Source organism: Sinocyclocheilus rhinocerous, unplaced genomic scaffold, assembly GCF_001515625.1.
Source record: "Sinocyclocheilus rhinocerous isolate Xijiao unplaced genomic scaffold, SAMN03320098_v1.1 scaffold254, whole genome shotgun sequence".
Lineage (NCBI taxonomy): Eukaryota > Metazoa > Chordata > Actinopteri > Cypriniformes > Cyprinidae > Sinocyclocheilus > Sinocyclocheilus rhinocerous.
The window spans coordinates 958,471-977,912 of record NW_015628690.1 but is presented as its reverse complement, the minus strand read 5'-3'; the positions used below and the strand labels follow the sequence as shown (position 1 = coordinate 977,912).

General features: G+C 38.7%; 3 protein-coding genes across 6 annotated transcripts; 1 reads left to right on the top strand and 2 right to left on the bottom strand.

Annotated features, from left to right (window-relative positions):
- Positions 1–1,219: 1,219 nt before the first annotated feature.
- LOC107738144 (zinc finger protein 502-like) lies at positions 1,220–6,156 on the top strand. Its single transcript, XM_016549849.1, has 4 exons — positions 1,220–1,606; positions 2,806–2,960; positions 3,990–4,071; positions 4,653–6,156. Exons 1-4 carry the CDS (start codon positions 1,333–1,335, stop codon positions 5,513–5,515), a joined length of 1,374 nt encoding a protein of 457 aa, XP_016405335.1. The 5' UTR covers positions 1,220–1,332; the 3' UTR covers positions 5,516–6,156.
- Positions 6,157–7,055: 899 nt separating this feature from the next.
- On the bottom strand, positions 7,056–13,729 carry LOC107738143 (TOX high mobility group box family member 4-A-like). Of its 4 annotated transcripts, none has more exons than XM_016549845.1 (10): positions 13,436–13,729; positions 13,022–13,221; positions 12,797–12,880; positions 12,296–12,601; positions 11,927–12,178; positions 11,492–11,842; positions 10,553–10,633; positions 9,754–10,467; positions 7,894–8,045; positions 7,056–7,785 (listed from the first exon to the last, which is right to left on the bottom strand). In XM_016549845.1, exons 2-10 carry the CDS (start codon positions 13,124–13,126, stop codon positions 7,728–7,730), a joined length of 2,103 nt encoding a protein of 700 aa, XP_016405331.1. In that variant the 5' UTR covers positions 13,127–13,221; positions 13,436–13,729; the 3' UTR covers positions 7,056–7,727. The 4 variants fall into 4 exon arrangements, with proteins under 4 accessions (XP_016405331.1, XP_016405332.1, XP_016405330.1 ...); XM_016549846.1 differs by having other exon boundaries at positions 13,022–13,146; XM_016549844.1 differs by having other exon boundaries at positions 13,022–13,729.
- Positions 13,730–14,505: 776 nt separating this feature from the next.
- Positions 14,506–17,365, bottom strand: LOC107738207 (TOX high mobility group box family member 4-like). Its single transcript, XM_016549943.1, has 6 exons — positions 16,658–17,365; positions 16,454–16,516; positions 15,932–16,237; positions 15,563–15,814; positions 15,098–15,478; positions 14,506–14,529 (listed from the first exon to the last, which is right to left on the bottom strand). The coding sequence occupies exons 1-6, from the start codon at positions 16,760–16,762 to the stop codon at positions 14,506–14,508; spliced, it is 1,131 nt and encodes a 376-aa protein (XP_016405429.1). The 5' UTR covers positions 16,763–17,365.
- Between the last annotated feature and the right edge of the window lie 2,077 nt (positions 17,366–19,442).

The following is a 19,442-nucleotide window of genomic DNA, read 5'->3' as shown; positions in this document are numbered from 1 at the left end:
AAGGCTAAATTATGCCTAAGTCTTTCTTTGGCCTGCGCTCTGGAAGTGATCTGTTAATTCTGCTAACCTTTAATTAAAACTGAAACTAAACTATATAAAAACTAAATAAAAATGTGTTCACAAAATAAAAACTAAACTAAAACTAACAACAATATTAATGAAACTAATACAAACTAAACTGAATTGTATAGCAGATTTGAAAACGATATTAAAATAAAACGAATTTAAAAATTCAAAACTATAATAACCTTGAGTCCTAGCAGATGATACTTTTGGTACAAAATATGTTTTGCCTCTCTCCTGTGGTCACAAGGGTTTACTATTTCACATAGATATCGCAAAAGTGTCTCTGTGATGTGGTTGTGTGATTTCTTATTTTTGCCTCATTATTCTGACTTTATTTGCTTTGTTCCAAATGTGGCACTTTCCACAAATAGGGTACAACAAACTTTTTATTGATATTTATTCATTCATTCATTACTTTTTCAACAAATGGACAGCAAAGGAAGTCAACTTTAGGAGGTCAAACTAATTTTTATATTAGCTGTATTATTTTGTATTAATTTTCTATGGGGTTGCAGTTTTTACTGCATAAAGTTGGCATGAAATGATAACACCATATTTTCTAAAGGATCATGTTGTAGACTTTTTTTTTTATCTTGTGATGTTTAATCAAAATGTTATAACTGGATCTTCCAGTGATGATAACCTCTCTTGGACTACTCCAATCATGTAGTCCGCTTAAACTCCGCCTTGCTTTCATCTGCCTCCATTTTTGAGTGCAACGCCCACATCTAAAAATCCCATTAACAACCGATGAATAATGTTCTTTTTAGCAGCATCATATGACCCCTTTAATATTTCTTTCTTTTACGATTTGAATGTAGGCTGTCACAATATGGAAGGAAATATCCGAAAAGCTTTACCGAAAAGCAATTTTTTTTTACAAACATCAGTGTAAAAATAGAATAAAAATTTTAAGTTTTAATAACTAAGTAATTTTTTGTTATGTTTTGCTATGTCAGCACGTATGTAGTACAAACAAGACTTAAGGTTTGGACTACATTTCTATAAAGATACAAACTTTAAACAATGGATATTCTAAAATAAATGACCAAATAACCGACACCAAAATTTTGTGATCAACATTCCATAAGCGACGTCTGGATTTGGCGCCACCACTGTGTACGTGCATACGTCATTGTGGAATGTCATCAGACACGCCCATTACTTCCATTTTAGCCATGTGGCTATGACCACAAACGACTGCACAATCGATCCGTTTGTTTATACATTGTAACTAATATTGTGCATGTTCAGACCGCGAGCAAAATGTCCGAGTCCGTGTCCAGGTTTCAAGCCGAGGTGGCGGCCGTTATGGAGGTGTTACTGAAGGTGGCCGTCGTGGAGATAACGAAAGTTTTCAAAGGACGCGCATTGGATTGCCATGGCTGCACGGTCGATAGAGAAGCTCAGATCAAGGAAAATCTAGTGTGTGTCCCTGACATCAGGGCTCATATGGAAAGTGCATTGACTAATCTCTCTGACAAGATGGTTTGTAGCGTCGGTGTGCAAGTAGGAGAGACACTGCTGTCCCACCATCAGGGTATGTTTCTCGGCGTAAACAACAGCCACTTCTCTAGCTGTGTGTGTAGCTGGGTTTTACTTCCACATTTGTTAAATTCAACAGGAGTGGACCGGAAGTAGGGTCTATCCTATGTGGCAAGCCTTGAATTATATATTCCTTAAAATGAACTAGTGTCTATTTTATGTCACTGGTATTTCTTTCTTTCTTTCTTATTATTGTTATTATTATAGTGGCTGGTATAGTTTAATTTTCCTAGTAACTGTTTATTAGATAGAACTTTCATCTTCTTTTGCTATTAGTCTCTATTCCAGTGGTATTTTGTTACAATTTATTAGGCTAGACAACCTAATACCTAGCACTTCATTACTTGTTACTCGTTAGACCAAATATTAGACCTACTGAACTGATATTTTAAGTAACATTTCTGCATAGTGGTATGCTAAATGTTAGTGCAACCCTGCAATGAAGTGAGTAAATGCGTATTGGTTTGTGATATAGTGTGTTCATTCAAGCCAAACGTATCTCTTCGTTTTTCTATCTGTATCTATTATTAGTAATATCTATCTATATAAGGACTATATATGATTTGCTGATTCATGTTATACTCTAAACTGAATGACATGAGTAAATGAATGAAACTAAATGAATAGATTAAAGTCACTGTTGGAATAAGTACTCCTGTCAAATAGTTACTTACTTATTGAAACTGAAAATGCATTATTCATTATTGGATTGCTTGAAAATAGCAAGTAACATAAAAATAAATACTGTTTAGTTTTAAGGTTAGAATGGTTTGCCATATTTTAAAAGTAGTTGCAACAGTCTGTTGACTGATATTTCAAGGTTAAAGTCCATCTTTGCAGCGTTTATATTGTGCAGACCATTGCTTAGTTTTCATGCAAAAATACATTTGTGCATGTGACCTTTCTTAAAACGAGTAATAATTAATCATCATGATATGAGTTTTTGAGAAGTTTGTAAATCTGTTTGTTTTTGTTTTTATTCCCTTGTCCATGTAAAGCTGAGCTTGATTCTCAGACTCAGGCACCTTTCAAATTCAAAAGTTCAAATGATTTTTGAAAGGACAATGTGCTCTTAAAACTCTAAATAATGTGCTTTAAGAAAAGCCAGCAGCACTGTAATTGACACAGACCAGGTTTCTCATGTTTCTGAATTGTAACATATTGTATTCTTTCCCACCCCCAAACCCCATTCAGATCAGTGCACGTCCACTGAGAGAGACAAGATTTTTCTGCAGGAATCCAAAGGAGAGGAGGGGCTTTCTCCCTCTGAAGCTCTCTGCGAAGAGTCTCCAGAAGCTGTGGATTTGCAATGCATGGTTGACCTTCCATGCACTATCTTCAAAGAAACTGTAGGTGGTGCTGATTTTTTACTTTATCTTATTAGGTTTAAATGAAATGTTCAACTTTGATGAAATAATATTCATTACACATCTTAGATTTCAAACCTGAAATGTAAATTAATTTATCAATATTTTTTACAAAACATTTGCATGTTCACAGTTTTCTGGTGTCATTTATTGGTTATATGACATGCAAGTAAATGGATCAAATATTTGATATTTTTTGGACTGGACTTTAAAGTTGACTCAAAGCTCTTTTTAGGTGTGAGTCTCAGTCCAAACATTCACACTTGTAATTATTATTGCTATTATTATTATTATTGTTACTAATTGTTATTATTATTATTATTGTAGCTAATTCTAAAAATGAAGACAGGAACATTACTGTTGTAAATGACAAGGGTGCTGTAAAATTAATTTTTATTTTATAATAATTACAATAATTTGTTTTAAACTACAATTTTCAGGACTAATATTTGTCTTAAATTCTTCAATTTAAAACATTCAAACCATGAGGTTATTTAATATTTCTCATTCTTTTATTTTGGCAAAATGCTGGTGAAATGCTTTAAACTTCTCACTACAAAAAGGTTGGAAATTACGTTGGCAGTGTGTAAATAAAGTAAACCTAGCACATGTTGCATTTCATGCAGAGCTAGAGTTCACTGCATTTAATTTGAACCGAGACTCTGAAAACACTTGATTACGATTTGCCTGTGCTTTACTCAGAAACAAGCAGCGCGTAAGACCATACAGTTATATAATTAAGTCAAAGACTTTAATTTAAGTAACGTAAAAGCTATATTGTGGTTATTGTGCAATCCCATTTATTTATTTTTTGTTCTATATTGAATATAATTTATTAAAAGCTTTTCATAACCTCATGAACCTCCTGCAGTTCCCTCACGAAACCCATTTGGGAACCATGACATTGAGTAAAAACTGAAAAATATTGCAATTTGTTGTAGTATGTTAACTTTGTAATTTCTGTTTCTTTTGCCTTACTGACCAAGTCACATGTATTGTATACTGTTTTAGGGGATTGGTGGAGGAGACGGCTTAATTCATGAAGTCCCATGGACAGATGACTTAAAGACACCAGAGATAATTCAGGAAAATGGTATGAGGAAACCAGACATGCTTGATTCATAATCATTTATATTTAAAAGTGTTTTACTGTACTAGGGCTGCACGATTAATCGAATGCGATTGTCATGCGCATTTTGATAGTAATGCCGGTTCTGTAATCAGCAGGAAATCATCACGTGCTTTCAGATGGAGCAGAATTTACTACACATAGCCGCACGTTGAATCAATGAAAGCAGTTGAATCTTCTGTTTATTCAGCTGCAGCAATAGGCATTTTCTGGGTTTCTTCTGCAAGGCGTATTTGGAGTTTCAGCGTGAGAGCGCCCTCTGGCCTTTGGATGGAGATTTACTGCTGATCACAGAACCGTGCTTCACTGAAAGATACGCACGACAATCGCAGCTTCTGTCGAATCGAGATCTCGATTCCATTTCGATTTATCGTGCAGCCCTATACTGTACAAAGCTAACCAACTATACTGAACTACATGAGTTAAATGCATAAATTGTAGTTTTTCTATCCGGAAATAAACCCTTTGATGCTCCTGTAATTTAATGTTTTATTAATTTTTTTTTTTACACAAAATAGTAAAGAATTAATAAATTTTCTTTTTAGGTCTTCAGGGACTTGAGGAATCCTCTTCACACTCTGTAGTCGATTCAGATTCTCATCCGTTCAGCTCTGTTTTAGATAGCATTCCCAGTGCAGACCTTTCTTCCGACACTATGAGCCAGTGGGACCTTGGCCTTATGGAAGTCAGTTCTTTGCCATCTGTTGAAAAGTCACCTCTCACAGAACCTCCGCAGTCCAGCAAAACCCCAGCGGAGGCCACTGAATTCAGCCAGGCATCAGGTAACAGTGCTGAGAATGCCAAGAAGGTGCGTTTCCAGCTAAGCCAAACGCCCTTCGATTGCAAACTGTTACGGCCTTGCTCTGTGCGGCTTGTGAATCTCCTGATGCTGTCAAGTGCGCAAAGGCCAAACGGTTCCAACAGAAAATGCTTCTCTACACCCAAAGACCTGCGAACCCATCAGCGTGTCCATACGGGACGTCGGCTGTGCTGCTTTAAAGATTGCGGGAATGGCATTTGGCGCCTGCAGGGTGTTCTCGCACACGGACATGCTTATGCCTGCAAGATCTGCGGCAAGAAGTTCAAACGCAAGAAGATCCTGAAGCGGCACGAGCGATTTCATACAGGCGAAAAGCCGTATTCATGCAGGAAATGTAAAAAAACATTTGCCCTGAGGAAAAGCTTGCGAAGACACGAGCGCTTCCACACTGGAGAGAGACCTCACGTCTGCCCGCACTGCAGGAAAGGCTTCCGTCTCAAAAACAATTTGAAGGCTCATCTGCGCTTTCACACAGGTGAAAAACCCTTCATTTGCAACCTGTGCTCGAAGGGTTTTAGGATCCACAAGAACCTTGAGAAACACAGGCTCACTCACGCGGCGCCAGTTAGCTTTCGAACTCTTCAATAACTGACAAACGTTGTGTGTGACCTAAACCAAAGGCCACATTTCTACCTCACATCAGAACCACTGTATCCAGGCGGTAAATATAGTACACAATGGCAGTAAGAACGTCAGGGCAACTCATTTTGTGTTCACTTTTTCTCCGTTATGTCATGTTGCAAATGTTTCTGGACAGTTTTCTTCTATTGTAATCTCTGCCCCCGACTGTATCTGTGCTAATACTATACAAACGTTTTATTCTTCATTAGGATCTTGCCCCTAAGTGTAAAGTGTAACACATACAGGGCTTTAGAGGGCGCAGTCATGCAGTCCAATACAAGTATGACTGATTCTTGCTTGATGTAAATACTAAAATCATAGTTCTAGGATGGTTTTAAACTCTTTATTTTTCAAAGAATGACTTTATTTTCTGTCATAACACTTAACATTCCTAAACCTTTTAACTTGCTTGTCTGGACCCATTCAAGTGGGTTAATGTGTGGTTGAACACTGGAGACGATTGGATGCTGCAGGATTCACAGGGCTTTATATGTCTTTGTAATCCTTTTTGAAGTGATTTGTTCTTTACAGAGATTTTTAAAACTTCACTTTCTTAGCACGCTTTGTTCACTTTAAGCTGATTTAAAAAAAAAAAATGCTGTAACACTACTGCTTGCATTTTTCCATTTTTATGTCTTTTAAATGTGCTTTTTTACATTTTAATGTGATATCTTTGTTTGGACCAAGCAAACATTTTTCTTTAAATCTTAAATTGCCGGAGATTTTTTTTTTATTTTATTTTTTTATAAACTTGAAATTGTTTTTTTGTGTGTTTTTTTAACCAGCTATGCTTTGTCAATCACTTGTTTTTAGTTTGATATAAAACAAACAAACAAACATGTAGTAACTTAGATTTGTGAGTTTGAAAAGAAATGGTTTCACTATACTTTGTTTTTCCATTCTCATCCTCGTAGCCTTTGACAAACATATATAGTTTCTTTTTGAATAAACAACCTTGTCTTTGTTTACTGGGCTGATTTTTTTACTGGGCTGATGAAAGGAGCAACCATATATAATTTCTTGCTATTGAGTAATGCAACTAATTGTTCCAGAAGTGCAATGGAGAAAAAAATGTTGGGATCTTTGATTGATGGATGAAAAAGCATTTGTATTTGTTCCTTCAAAGTAACCTTGCACTTGAACTGATTATCTAGATGAGGGTTCGTGAAGAATATTGATGAAATGCTAATAATTAAATCATCCTTTTATAGAAATATAAAAAATAATACAATTGATTTAAAATAACCAAAATAAAACACAAAGGAAATATTTTATTACTTGCATTTTGTTTAATGGTAATGTAACCATTAACTGACATGAGAGAACTATGGCTATGTGAATGTTAAAATATTAAAATATAAACTTGTTAGTTCAAAGGGAAGAAAAAGTATGAATAATATTTAACAAGAAATATGTTTTGTGAACAAAAAAAGAGCACTTGTTTATATTTTTTTCAGATTAAAAAAAAACTTCATTCTACTATATTGGCTTCTATGCTATATTGTATCAGAATATATGTTTGAATAGTCATCGGTAGACAAAGACGCCTTTTATAGTGGACTAAAAACACTTCATTTCAAAGTTGTCGGTTAACAATGACTTCAGAAACTTAAACCATTTTGGCTGCCTTTTATTAACACTTGAATAATTTCTGTAACACAATCTAAAAAAAAAAGTCAGCAAAACCCCATAACTAAGGCAAAAATATTTGACATGAGAGCACTTCTGAACACTGATCTAAGATACTGTCAGTACAACATGAGAAAATGGCATTAAACAAAAAAATAATAGAATTCCAGAATGATTGTATGACTTGAGATTCACTAACACTCAAATTTTTCATCATAATCAAAACTACTATATTTGAATATAATACAAAGGTTTGGATTTTGTCCCACTTTAACACAAATCACTAGAAACACACATAAAAAAATAAATCACTGGAGCAAAACTGAGTGGAAAACAAATATGGTCCAAATAAAGTACTACAATCACATAAGTCTTTTTCTGACAATTTCAATGTGGAAAACAAACAAGTTGGGGAGTGATTTTTTTTTCATGCCTTAGCTATTTACAACAAAAACACTACACCTTCACTCAGAAATCCAGTAAACTTCTGTTGTGTTCACATAAAAAGATATCCAGGCATGTTAAGGGCCAGAAACAGGAGGATTCTCATTTATTTGACGGTGGCTGAGTTCTGGCTCTTGATTGAACACCAGGCCATGAAAATATCCCTGTTAAGAGAGTAAATAGCGAAATTAGCATGTTAATCTGGCCATACAAAAACCACCTTACAAATAAAAAAAATAATTTAAACAAGCACATGCACACAAAAAACAAACCTGCAGTGTGTTGCCACACATTCATTGCTGCAATACTCTTTATCCCAGTCTCGACTCTCCACGGCAGGGTTTGTACATCCAGCACGGACACAGAGATTTGTAGGAGGAGCTGAAGAGGAGGCCTCAGGAGCAACACTTACCTCCATCTCCATCTGAAAAAGAACGGATAAAACATCGCTGAAGAACATAACTTGTGTTTGATCTTTTAATCTTTTCGTTTATGGCTGTTACTAATAAGTTCAATTACAGTAGCTCTTAATAGTAAAAGAATAGTCACCCAAAAATAAAAACTCAGTTGCCTTTGACTTCCATTGTATTTTTGGTTCATACAATAGAAGTTTGTATGAAGTGGGAACTGAAACTCTTCGGTGACCACTTTTCTTCTTTAGAACATAACAGATGATATTTTAAAGAACAAAGTCATACAGTGGTGTGATACAGAGGTCATACAGGGGTAACTTCCTGACTAGGTACTATAGTGTGAAGCATCGTTGAAGAAACTAACCAACTATGTACTCGGGTCTGTTTCCTGAAACTTGTAAAATGGTTGTTTAAACCATGTTGGTTGAACAGTATAGGACTGTCATTGACGACATCATGCACAGGTGGTGGAACCACATAAGTTTGCGATGCTATATGCAAATGTTCATTTGAACTATGGTTTCAGGAAACACGGAAACCATAGTTGGGTAACGACACTTTCGGAAAAAGCTTTGAAACAACGTATGTCAATTAGGGCTGGGCGATATAGCTAAAAAATGTATCAACGATATAATGTTTCATATCGTTCGGTATCGATAATTATTGACATTTTTTATAACCTTTTTTAAAACAGAGCAATAGAAAAAAAGTTTAAATTTAACTATTTTTAAATTAGCCCAATTTATTGAGACAAACAACAAATATTTTTAGTTTTAACAGTGAAACTTAATTTAGTTAAAAAAAAATTTAAACAAATATCACATCTCTAATATTTTATATGCAGATTAAATAGGTCTCAAGGAATCTTTTGGCTTGTCTCCCGAGGCCACAGGAGGGCGCAATGAGCAAAATAATGCAGCACATTTAAATTGTCAATGCAAAAAAATAACTGTCTATAAAAAAACGTGCATTACATCAAATATAATTTAGTAAATTAGATAAACAATTATGAACAAAACAGCATCATGTATTTATGCATTGCTTAATACAAAGAGCCAAATTGCCCATCACGCAGATTGCATTTAAAAACATGAGACGCAGTGAAAAGGAATAAACCTCCACAAATTCGCGACGTGTTTTCTAAAAGTTTAAACTGCTTTAACATCGCATGGCTTTCTATACATCTCTTGTGTGGGACGCGAGTGCAACAGTCATATTTATCCATCTAAAAAATGCGCTGAATGCATCTGTGTGAATGGCTTGGTTTCGGTTTTAACCTTTATCAAGATCTTCTCCGCACTGAGCTTCTATATTTCTCTAATATTTTGAATGCATAACACAGCAGCGGCGCATCGCGTGGGCTAGACTGACAAAACATTAAAATGCAACAACGTCACTTACATCATTATCACTGCATATCATGCGCCACTGATGACACTCCCTCGCACTCCTAACATTCAAATGCAAATGTTTATTTTAAATTCGACTAATATTCATTTTTTTATTCACAATCTCCTCATCACAGGCAGGCACAGCACTCAATTCAGCATGTGTTCGTGTGTGCTGTCTGCGTCACTCATAGCCTATATCGTACATTTGTTTTTATCGTTATCGAAGAAGGTGTACCGTCGATAAATATCAATACCGTTTTATCGCCCAGGCCTAATGACAATTTTCATTTTTAGGTGGACTATCCCTTTAATTAAGGGAAAAACGAACCTCTTCGGGTTCCTCCGTCACAGCCTCATCCATCCCAGTGACCAACTCCTCTCTGGGCTCTTCAACTTGCACCTCAACAGGGGCGGGATGTGCTGAGGCTGAGATGGTGGTTGAGGCAATAACAGGATTAGCACTTGTAGCTGTAGTAACAATAATCGGTGTGGAGAGGTCGGAGTGTAAAGAAGCAGGGACAATCTTTATCTGAAGAGGTGGAGGTGGTGTAGCCGTGACAGCCACAGAGCCTCCTGCCCCTCCACGGGGCTTGGCCTGAAGCGGAGGCGGGGCTTGTGTTTGTACCATCTGCTGCAGACGTGGTGGCGGTGGGGTGCCCTGCATCTGCTGCAGTGGTGGAGGCTGTCGTCCAGCAGCAGCCGGCTGCACGGCTCGCAATCCAGCTGGAATCACCGTCACCATGGACGTGGGGATCTGGTGGATCTGAGAACCTCCCAGCATCTGTTTGGAGATGATGATTTTTGTGACAGTGGGGGTCGGGGGCTGGCTGATGGCCAGGGGTAGAGAGCCCGTGCGGGAACGGGTGGTGACTTGAGGCCCGTCGAGGATGATATTGGAGGCGCAGATGTTGGTGATGGTGTTCTGCTCAGGGATGGGCGTCAGCCGTGGACGGGCAGGGGCAGCAGGAGCAGAAGTGACGGGTGCGGGACAGGGGACAGAGGGAGGAGTAGAAGGAGCGCTATCCTCCACCTCAGTAGATGACTGATGAGAAACAAAGAAAAGAAAGAAAGAAATAAGACTGGAAATCAAAAACCCACAGAGGACGAACCAGAAACAATTCACTCACTTTTGAGAGTTGATTTGCTCTGTAGGCTGCTAACGCTTTCAGATACTCTTTCTTGGCTGCATCCGTTTTCCTTTTGTAAACCTGAAATGTTCATTAAAAACTCAAAATTACTCAAAAAATGGGAATCATACAGTTCCAAATACAATTCCCTCTTTTAAAACTTCTAAACAACAAATATTTGGAAAAAGACGATGCAATTCCATTGCCAACTTCTGAAATAAGTTTTTTTCTTGCACATGGTGTGTTTACACAGAATTTTTAATGACTTTGAAGTCTTATTAGACTTGACTGCATTTCAATAATTGGCCTGAAGTATAAATTAGCCGATGGTGTCAGTTTGGGGCAGGAGAATCAGTTTGTCTGACCAATAGATGACAGTGTAAGATTTATTTGAAATAGACAACTTTTGTAACATTATAAATGTAGTTAATGCCACTTTTAATTAATATAATGAAAGTGAAAGTGAAAGTGACGTGACATGTGGCCAAGTATGGTGACCCGTACTTGGAATTAGTGCTCTGCATTTAACCCATCCAAAGTGCACACACACAGCAGTGAACACACACACACCGTGAACACACACCCGGAGCAGCGGGCAGCCATTTTTGCTGCGGCGCCCGGGGAGCAGTTGGGGGTTCGGTGCCTTGCTCAAGGGCACCTCAGTCGTGGTATTGAAGGTGGAAGAGAGCGCTGTACATTCACTCCCCCCACCTACAATCCCTGCCGGTACGAGACTCGAACCCGCAACCTTTGGGTTACGAGTCCCACTCTCTAACCATTAGGCCACGACTTCCCCACGATAATGCATCCTTGATAAAAATAAAAAAAATCCTTGACAAACAATTTCTTAACACACACAAAAAAGTACTGGCCACACTTGAGTGGTAGTGTATATTTTAAATAGATTGCATTTTTTACCACTGAAAAACTATACTCCACCTGTTTTTGCTCCTCTCCAAGGCTGTCCCACATGGACGCCACTATCTTTGACACCTCACCGAATGTGGCATTGGGGTTCTGGCCTTTAATGGCTGCCTGGGTGTCTCTGAAGAACAGAGCATAGGCTGAGACTGGCTTCTGTGGTTCATTAGGATCTTTCTTCTTTTTTCCTTTTTTGCCTCCGTGTGTTGCTCCTGTGTCCGCTGCAGTCAGAGGCACCATGGCCGGCTTACCACCCACCCTCCTCACCACAGCTGGAGGAGCAGAGGAGAGCTGGGCGGAACCCGTCAAGCTGGGGATGTGCGAAACAATCGCCGGAGAGGCTGAGGATGGGTCCACCAGCATAGTTTTCTAAAACACAAATGAGGAGAGATTACAAGATGGAACAAAGAGAGAAAATGTGCCACCAATCAAGCCCATAACTGAAAGACTCACTTGTCTGAAATCCTCCATGTCTTCATCCTGTAACGAGCCAGCAGGGTCAGTGGTTGACAGCGGTTGGTCAAGAGACTTTGACACACTGCCTCCACCACCAAGGCTGAGCCCTAACTGAGCACTTAGATCTGAATGGTCTATGGTGGTGAGCTGGCTGTGTCCTAAGAGACTGTGGTTCATGTCGTTTATTGGAACGTCAATAGTCATGGAAGAGGAACTGTTGAAATGGGAGCCAACTGAATGCCCAAGATCCTTAAAAAAAAAGGAAAACTCTACACTTTACTCCAAATCGGCAGCAATTCAAATGCCCATACTTACACCCTAAAAGCATGAACACAAATTATCACTGATAGAAAAAGAAAAGCTTACCACACCCAGAGTTGAGCTCAGTAGTGCACTTCCCCCCCGCTGGTTAATCACACCCATACTCAGGTGCTCTATGCCCTGAGATGATGGATTCATGAAAGCAGAAGCAAAAGAGGGATCATTCCCCCCTACCACAGGATTACTGGCAAGACTATTTCCAACTCCAGAAGCACTCGAGGTCTCAGCCTGTTCAGCCAGCTCTCCAAAATGGGCTTCCACATCTTCAATGGTGAGTGCAGAATCTGGATCCAAGGAGATCGGTGGGATTTCAAACTCTTCATCACCCAGACAGGGTGTATGGAATGTTTTCTACAATAAAATAAATAAATAAATAAAGTTAATATAAAATGGTGTATAATTTCGAAACAATACATAGATAAATATAAAAATGTATTACATCAATATCATTTTTTTAAATTTCATTGTATATACAGAGTTATATATAGAGAGAGAGTTCAGAATATAGAACTCAGAATTCTAGAATTTAGAATATAGAACAGTTACTTGAGGTTTGTGTAGCACTACCTCAGATGACCAATGATGACCAGGTCCACTGATGGTCAGGTATGAATCATTGCCACCTGCGAACTATAAAAGCATAGGTTAAAATGAGTATTATTAACTGCATGCACACGGATAGATCAAAGCTACACTAAATGACTGCAATAATAAACAACGTATAGTTCATTAAACTGAAGATATTTTACTACACAAAGGTGCCAGATTTACCTTGTTCACTGGATCATATCCATTGTAAGACGAGTTATCCATGAACTCGGAATCAACATGTTGACCAGTCCCGTCAGAGAGATCCGAGTAAAAATTCAAATCCATGAGGATAATACGAAGATCTCCTGATATCAGAGGAGCGGCTGAGCTTGTAACAATCCAAGAGCAACAAATAACAAAAAATCAACAGGCCACGTCATCTAAGAAAAAAAAATGCGATTCACCAAAAGAAGAAAACCAAGAAAGGCAGCACCATGTTCTCGGTATTGTCCAGAATATGGTATGTGTTGCTCGATTGAATAATGCCAATAAACCTCATCAGGCGATCCAACACGCAGCGCAAGTATAACTAGATTTGTTTTTATAGGTATATATAAAAACGTTGTAAGAGTGGTAAGTTAGATAAAGGCTTACCAATTCAGCCAGCCAACAGTAGCTAACGTTAACTGGCTAAATGGTGCTAGTTCACAGATGTGTTGCTGTTAAACCCAACATGAGGTTTCATTCATATCACAGGCCTCGCGGAGAAAGACTTCTGGTATTTCCTATATGTAATACCCAGCGACTTATTAAATAGCACTATAAACTATATATTCTTAATACATATTCAAATTTAATGAACAAAGTTTGCTTTAGAGTTGCACTAGCAGACAGTTGCTGCAATTGCTACAAATGGACCGATTCGATCGCTACTCTGCTACGTTTGTCTGTTCGCATTCACAAGTCCGATTAATCGCACTCCGATCAGACCAATAAGGAAACGCTTTTTTGCTGAAAATATTTAATGTAGCTCAAACGTTGTTAATAACTGGTAAAACACCATAAATGTATTATTTTTCTTCATTATGTATTTACAATTCAATAGCCACCACAAATTATTTTCTACGCTGCTGCTACAATGTCACATGGCAGCCGTTACTTTTATCAGCCATGGTAAAGGTGCACCAATCACGGTCGTTTATGATTACTGGAGAAGGAATCTTATTTAATCATTTTTTAGAGATTGAAGCAGTGTTGTTCCATTTTTACATAAAGAGCCAATACACGCAAATGTTTACAATAAGACAAAAATTGTCCTGTGATTTGAATGCATCTCTAAGGGTGCTTTCACACTAGCCTCATTTGTAAGTCGCTTTGGATAAAAGCGTCTGCTAAATGACTAAATGTAAATGTAGCACTTTTGGTGCCGGGTTCGATTGACGTCAGAGTTCGGTTCGTTTGGATGATGTGAACGCTGTCTTCCGTACCCGAGTCCGCTTGAAAAGGGTGGTCTGGGATACGGTTCATGTGAACTCCTCCGGTACGGTTCGCTGCTGATGTGAACGCAATCGTACCAAATCGCGGAAGTGAACCGCTATTAATGACGTATTATTTGATTAAAATGTGTGTTTGTTTGTGTGTTTCACTCACTTTCCTGACGAGCGTGACTGACGCGTTGCAAACAGAGTATATCTCTGTTATAAATATATAAATATAAATACATCTCATTTCTGTTTGCCTTCAGCGTTCTTTAGAGCATTTGCAGTACATTCGTAAGACAGACGTAAGTGCCGTTATGTAACGAAGCTTTGTAAACAAAACGAACGGTCCAAAAACGTAACTATATAAAAGTGCAGAGAGGAATGTTATGCATTTGCCGCCTTCTCCTGCACCATCGTTACTAAGCAACGGGGTAAACAGCTGCTCTGCATTTATCCCATCCAAAGTGCACACACACAGCAGTGAACACACACACACCGTGAACACACACCCGGAGCAGCGGGCAGCCATTTTTGCTGCGGCGCCCGGGGAGCAGTTGGGGGTTCGGTGCCTTGCTCAAGGGCACCTCAGTCGTGGTATTGAAGGTGGAAGAGAGCGCTGTACATTCACTCCCCCCACCTACAATCCCTGCCGGTACGAGACTCGAACCCGCAACCTTTGGGTTACGAGTCCCACTCTCTAACCATTAGGCCACGACTTCCCCACGATAATGCATCCTTGATAAAAATAAAAAAAATCCTTGACAAACAATTTCTTAACACACACAAAAAAGTACTGGCCACACTTGAGTGGTAGTGTATATTTTAAATAGATTGCATTTTTTACCACTGAAAAACTATACTCCACCTGTTTTTGCTCCTCTCCAAGGCTGTCCCACATGGACGCCACTATCTTTGACACCTCACCGAATGTGGCATTGGGGTTCTGGCCTTTAATGGCTGCCTGGGTGTCTCTGAAGAACAGAGCATAGGCTGAGACTGGCTTCTGTGGTTCATTAGGATCTTTCTTCTTTTTTCCTTTTTTGCCTCCGTGTGTTGCTCCTGTGTCCGCTGCAGTCAGAGGCACCATGGCCGGCTTACCACCCACCCTCCTCACCACAGCTGGAGGAGCAGAGGAGAGCTGGGCGGAACCCGTCAAGCTGGGGATGTGCGAAACAATCGCCGGAGAGGCTGAGGATGGGTCCACCAGCATAGTTTTCTAAAACACAAATGAGGAGAGATTACAAGATGGAACAAAGAGAGAAAATGTGCCACCAATCAAGCCCATAACTGAAAGACTCACTTGTCTGAAATCCTCCATGTCTTCATCCTGTAACGAGCCAGCAGGGTCAGTGGTTGACAGCGGTTGGTCAAGAGACTTTGACACACTGCCTCCACCACCAAGGCTGAGCCCTAACTGAGCACTTAGATCTGAATGGTCTATGGTGGTGAGCTGGCTGTGTCCTAAGAGACTGTGGTTCATGTCGTTTATTGGAACGTCAATAGTCATGGAAGAGGAACTGTTGAAATGGGAGCCAACTGAATGCCCAAGATCCTTAAAAAAAAAGGAAAACTCTACACTTTACTCCAAATCGGCAGCAATTCAAATGCCCATACTTACACCCTAAAAGCATGAACACAAATTATCACTGATAGAAAAAGAAAAGCTTACCACACCCAGAGTTGAGCTCAGTAGTGCACTTCCCCCCCGCTGGTTAATCACACCCATACTCAGGTGCTCTATGCCCTGAGATGATGGATTCATGAAAGCAGAAGCAAAAGAGGGATCATTCCCCCCTACCACAGGATTACTGGCAAGACTATTTCCAACTCCAGAAGCACTCGAGGTCTCAGCCTGTTCAGCCAGCTCTCCAAAATGGGCTTCCACATCTTCAATGGTGAGTGCAGAATCTGGATCCAAGGAGATCGGTGGGATTTCAAACTCTTCATCACCCAGACAGGGTGTATGGAATGTTTTCTACAATAAAATAAATAAATAAATAAAGTTAATATAAAATGGTGTATAATTTCGAAACAATACATAGATAAATATAAAAATGTATTACATCAATATCATTTTTTTAAATTTCATTGTATATACAGAGTTATATATAGAGAGAGAGTTCAGAATATAGAACTCAGAATTCTAGAATTTAGAATATAGAACAGTTACTTGAGGTTTTTGTAGCACTACCTCAGATGACCAATGATGACCAGGTCCACTGATGGTCAGGTATGAATCATTGCCACCTGCGAACTATAAAAGCATAGGTTAAAATGAGTATTATTAACTGCATGCACACGGATAGATCAAAGCTACACTAAATGACTGCAATAATAAACAACGTATAGTTCATTAAACTGAAGATATTTTACTACACAAAGGTGCCAGATTTACCTTGTTCACTGGATCATATCCATTGTAAGACGAGTTATCCATGAACTCGGAATCAACATGTTGACCAGTCCCGTCAGAGAGATCCGAGTAAAAATTCAAATCCATGAGGATAATACGAAGATCTCCTGATATCAGAGGAGCGGCTGAGCTTGTAACAATCCAAGAGCAACAAATAACAAAAAATCAACAGGCCACGTCATCTAAGAAAAAAAAATGCGATTCACCAAAAGAAGAAAACCAAGAAAGGCAGCACCATGTTCTCGGTATTGTCCAGAATATGGTATGTGTTGCTCGATTGAATAATGCCAATAAACCTCATCAGGCGATCCAACACGCAGCGCAAGTATAACTAGATTTGTTTTTATAGGTATATATAAAAACGTTGTAAGAGTGGTAAGTTAGATAAAGGCTTACCAATTCAGCCAGCCAACAGTAGCTAACGTTAACTGGCTAAATGGTGCTAGTTCACAGATGTGTTGCTGTTAAACCCAACATGAGGTTTCATTCATATCACAGGCCTCGCGGAGAAAGACTTCTGGTATTTCCTATATGTAATACCCAGCGACTTATTAAATAGCACTATAAACTATATATTCTTAATACATATTCAAATTTAATGAACAAAGTTTGCTTTAGAGTTGCACTAGCAGACAGTTGCTGCAATTGCTACAAATGGACCGATTCGATCGCTACTCTGCTACGTTTGTCTGTTCGCATTCACAAGTCCGATTAATCGCACTCCGATCAGACCAATAAGGAAACGCTTTTTTGCTGAAAATATTTAATGTAGCTCAAACGTTGTTAATAACTGGTAAAACACCATAAATGTATTATTTTTCTTCATTATGTATTTACAATTCAATAGCCACCACAAATTATTTTCTACGCTGCTGCTACAATGTCACATGGCAGCCGTTACTTTTATCAGCCATGGTAAAGGTGCACCAATCACGGTCGTTTATGATTACTGGAGAAGGAATCTTATTTAATCATTTTTTAGAGATTGAAGCAGTGTTGTTCCATTTTTACATAAAGAGCCAATACACGCAAATGTTTACAATAAGACAAAAATTGTCCTGTGATTTGAATGCATCTCTAAGGGTGCTTTCACACTAGCCTCATTTGTAAGTCGCTTTGGATAAAAGCGTCTGCTAAATGACTAAATGTAAATGTAGCACTTTTGGTGCCGGGTTCGATTGACGTCAGAGTTCGGTTCGTTTGGATGATGTGAACGCTGTCTTCCGTACCCGAGTCCGCTTGAAAAGGGTGGTCTGGGATACGGTTCATGTGAACTCCTCCGGTACGGTTCGCTGCTGATGTGAACGCAATCGTACCAAATCGCGGAAGTGAACCGCTATTAATGACGTATTATTTGATTAAAATGTGTGTTTGTTTGTGTGTTTCACTCACTTTCCTGACGAGCGTGACTGACGCGTTGCAAACAGAGTATATCTCTGTTATAAATATATAAATATAAATACATCTCATTTCTGTTTGCCTTCAGCGTTCTTTAGAGCATTTGCAGTACATTCGTAAGACAGACGTAAGTGCCGTTATGTACCGAAGCTTTGTAAACAAACGAACGGTCCAAAAACATAACTATATAAAAGTGCAGAGAGGAATGTTATGCATTTGCCGCCTTCTCCTGCACCATCGTTACTAAGCAACGGGGTAAACAGCTGCTGGCTTGATGACGCAAACGAACCGCGGTTCGTACCCAAATAAAATAATATGAACGCAGTCCAGCGGGGGCAGGGGGAGCAATCGAACTCGGGTTCGGACCAGGCAAGCGAGCCAAGTGTGAAAGCAAAGATTTCTGTTCTGTGGCCCCATGTGCCCCTAGGAAAATCCTCTTTTTTTTGGCCTATTACTAATGTGCATTACAATCCATTTTTGTCCCCTTCATATACTTCCTATTGGTTAAAATTCAATCAAACCTTTTAAATATTGACATCATTAGTTTCTTTTACTTTTTGAAATATAGGGCTATATGATATTAATACTCCTTTGAGCTTTCCGTTTTTGTCATGTCCCTAGGTGCTATGCATTATTCTTCCCTAAAAAAATGCTTTAAAAGCAGCATTTTTTTCTTGTGAATGTTTAACGTTTTTAATGAACTTCAAGTCTCTTCGATGTTCGAATTTTCACTTGCTATTCTGTCTTGTGCAATATCCCACTGGAAGTGACATTTTTGATGGGTAAAACAACAGTAAACATGGTTTATAATATTTAGCGTGTCCTTTTAAAACAAGCCATCCTGATAAATAAAATTGTAAATTGTTAGAGAAGTTTGCAAAATGTCTAAAATGACTCGTTAGCCAGTCCCTCAGTGGTTTGTATCTTTTATAGTAATACTTTGAAAAATTGCAATAAGCATTCACTTCCAGATACAGAGCTCAAAAGGCACCACACAACAGCAATCTATTTGTCACATACTAAATACTGATTGTTAAGGCGGATAACCATGACAAAACAGTCAAACGTGACTTACCTCCAGCACTGTAGGGGTCAAGAAGTATTAACCCTGCTGCACATACTGAATGTCTGGGATTTTTTTATTCACTATTGGGTCTTGCAATGCCTTGGTCAACCTTATTCTAAATTGGTGATTTAATGTCTTATATGTAAACTAAATTCATCAAAACACAATAATTGAAGACTATATTTTATGATGCCTCATCCAAGTATGAAATATGAAAGAGAAAATGAACTTGCTCTTCTACTCAGTATGTATTCCAAGAAGTCAATAAAAAGGGCCATGAGTAGTCATTATTCAAATAAATAC

Coding starts and splice junctions, on each gene's coding strand:
- LOC107738144 (XM_016549849.1), top strand. CDS start 1,333: ATGTCCGAGTCCGTGTCCAGGTTTCAAGCCGAGGTGGCGGCCGTTATG. Junction 1,607..2,805: donor ACTGCTGTCCCACCATCAGG/GTATGTTTCTCG, acceptor AACCCCATTCAG/ATCAGTGCACGTCCACTGAG. Junction 2,961..3,989: donor GCACTATCTTCAAAGAAACT/GTAGGTGGTGCT, acceptor ATACTGTTTTAG/GGGATTGGTGGAGGAGACGG.
- LOC107738143 (XM_016549844.1), bottom strand. CDS start 13,126: ATGGATTTGAATTTTTACTCGGATCTCTCTGACGGGACTGGTCAACAT. Junction 12,179..12,295: donor TGAGCTCAACTCTGGGTGTG/GTAAGCTTTTCT, acceptor TTTTTTTTTAAG/GATCTTGGGCATTCAGTTGG. Junction 11,843..11,926: donor ACATGGAGGATTTCAGACAA/GTGAGTCTTTCA, acceptor TTTGTGTTTTAG/AAAACTATGCTGGTGGACCC.
- LOC107738207 (XM_016549943.1), bottom strand. CDS start 16,762: ATGGATTTGAATTTTTACTCGGATCTCTCTGACGGGACTGGTCAACAT. Junction 16,517..16,657: donor GATATGATCCAGTGAACAAG/GTAAATCTGGCA, acceptor ATGCTTTTATAG/TTCGCAGGTGGCAATGATTC. Junction 16,238..16,453: donor GTCATCATTGGTCATCTGAG/GTAGTGCTACAA, acceptor ATTTTATTGTAG/AAAACATTCCATACACCCTG.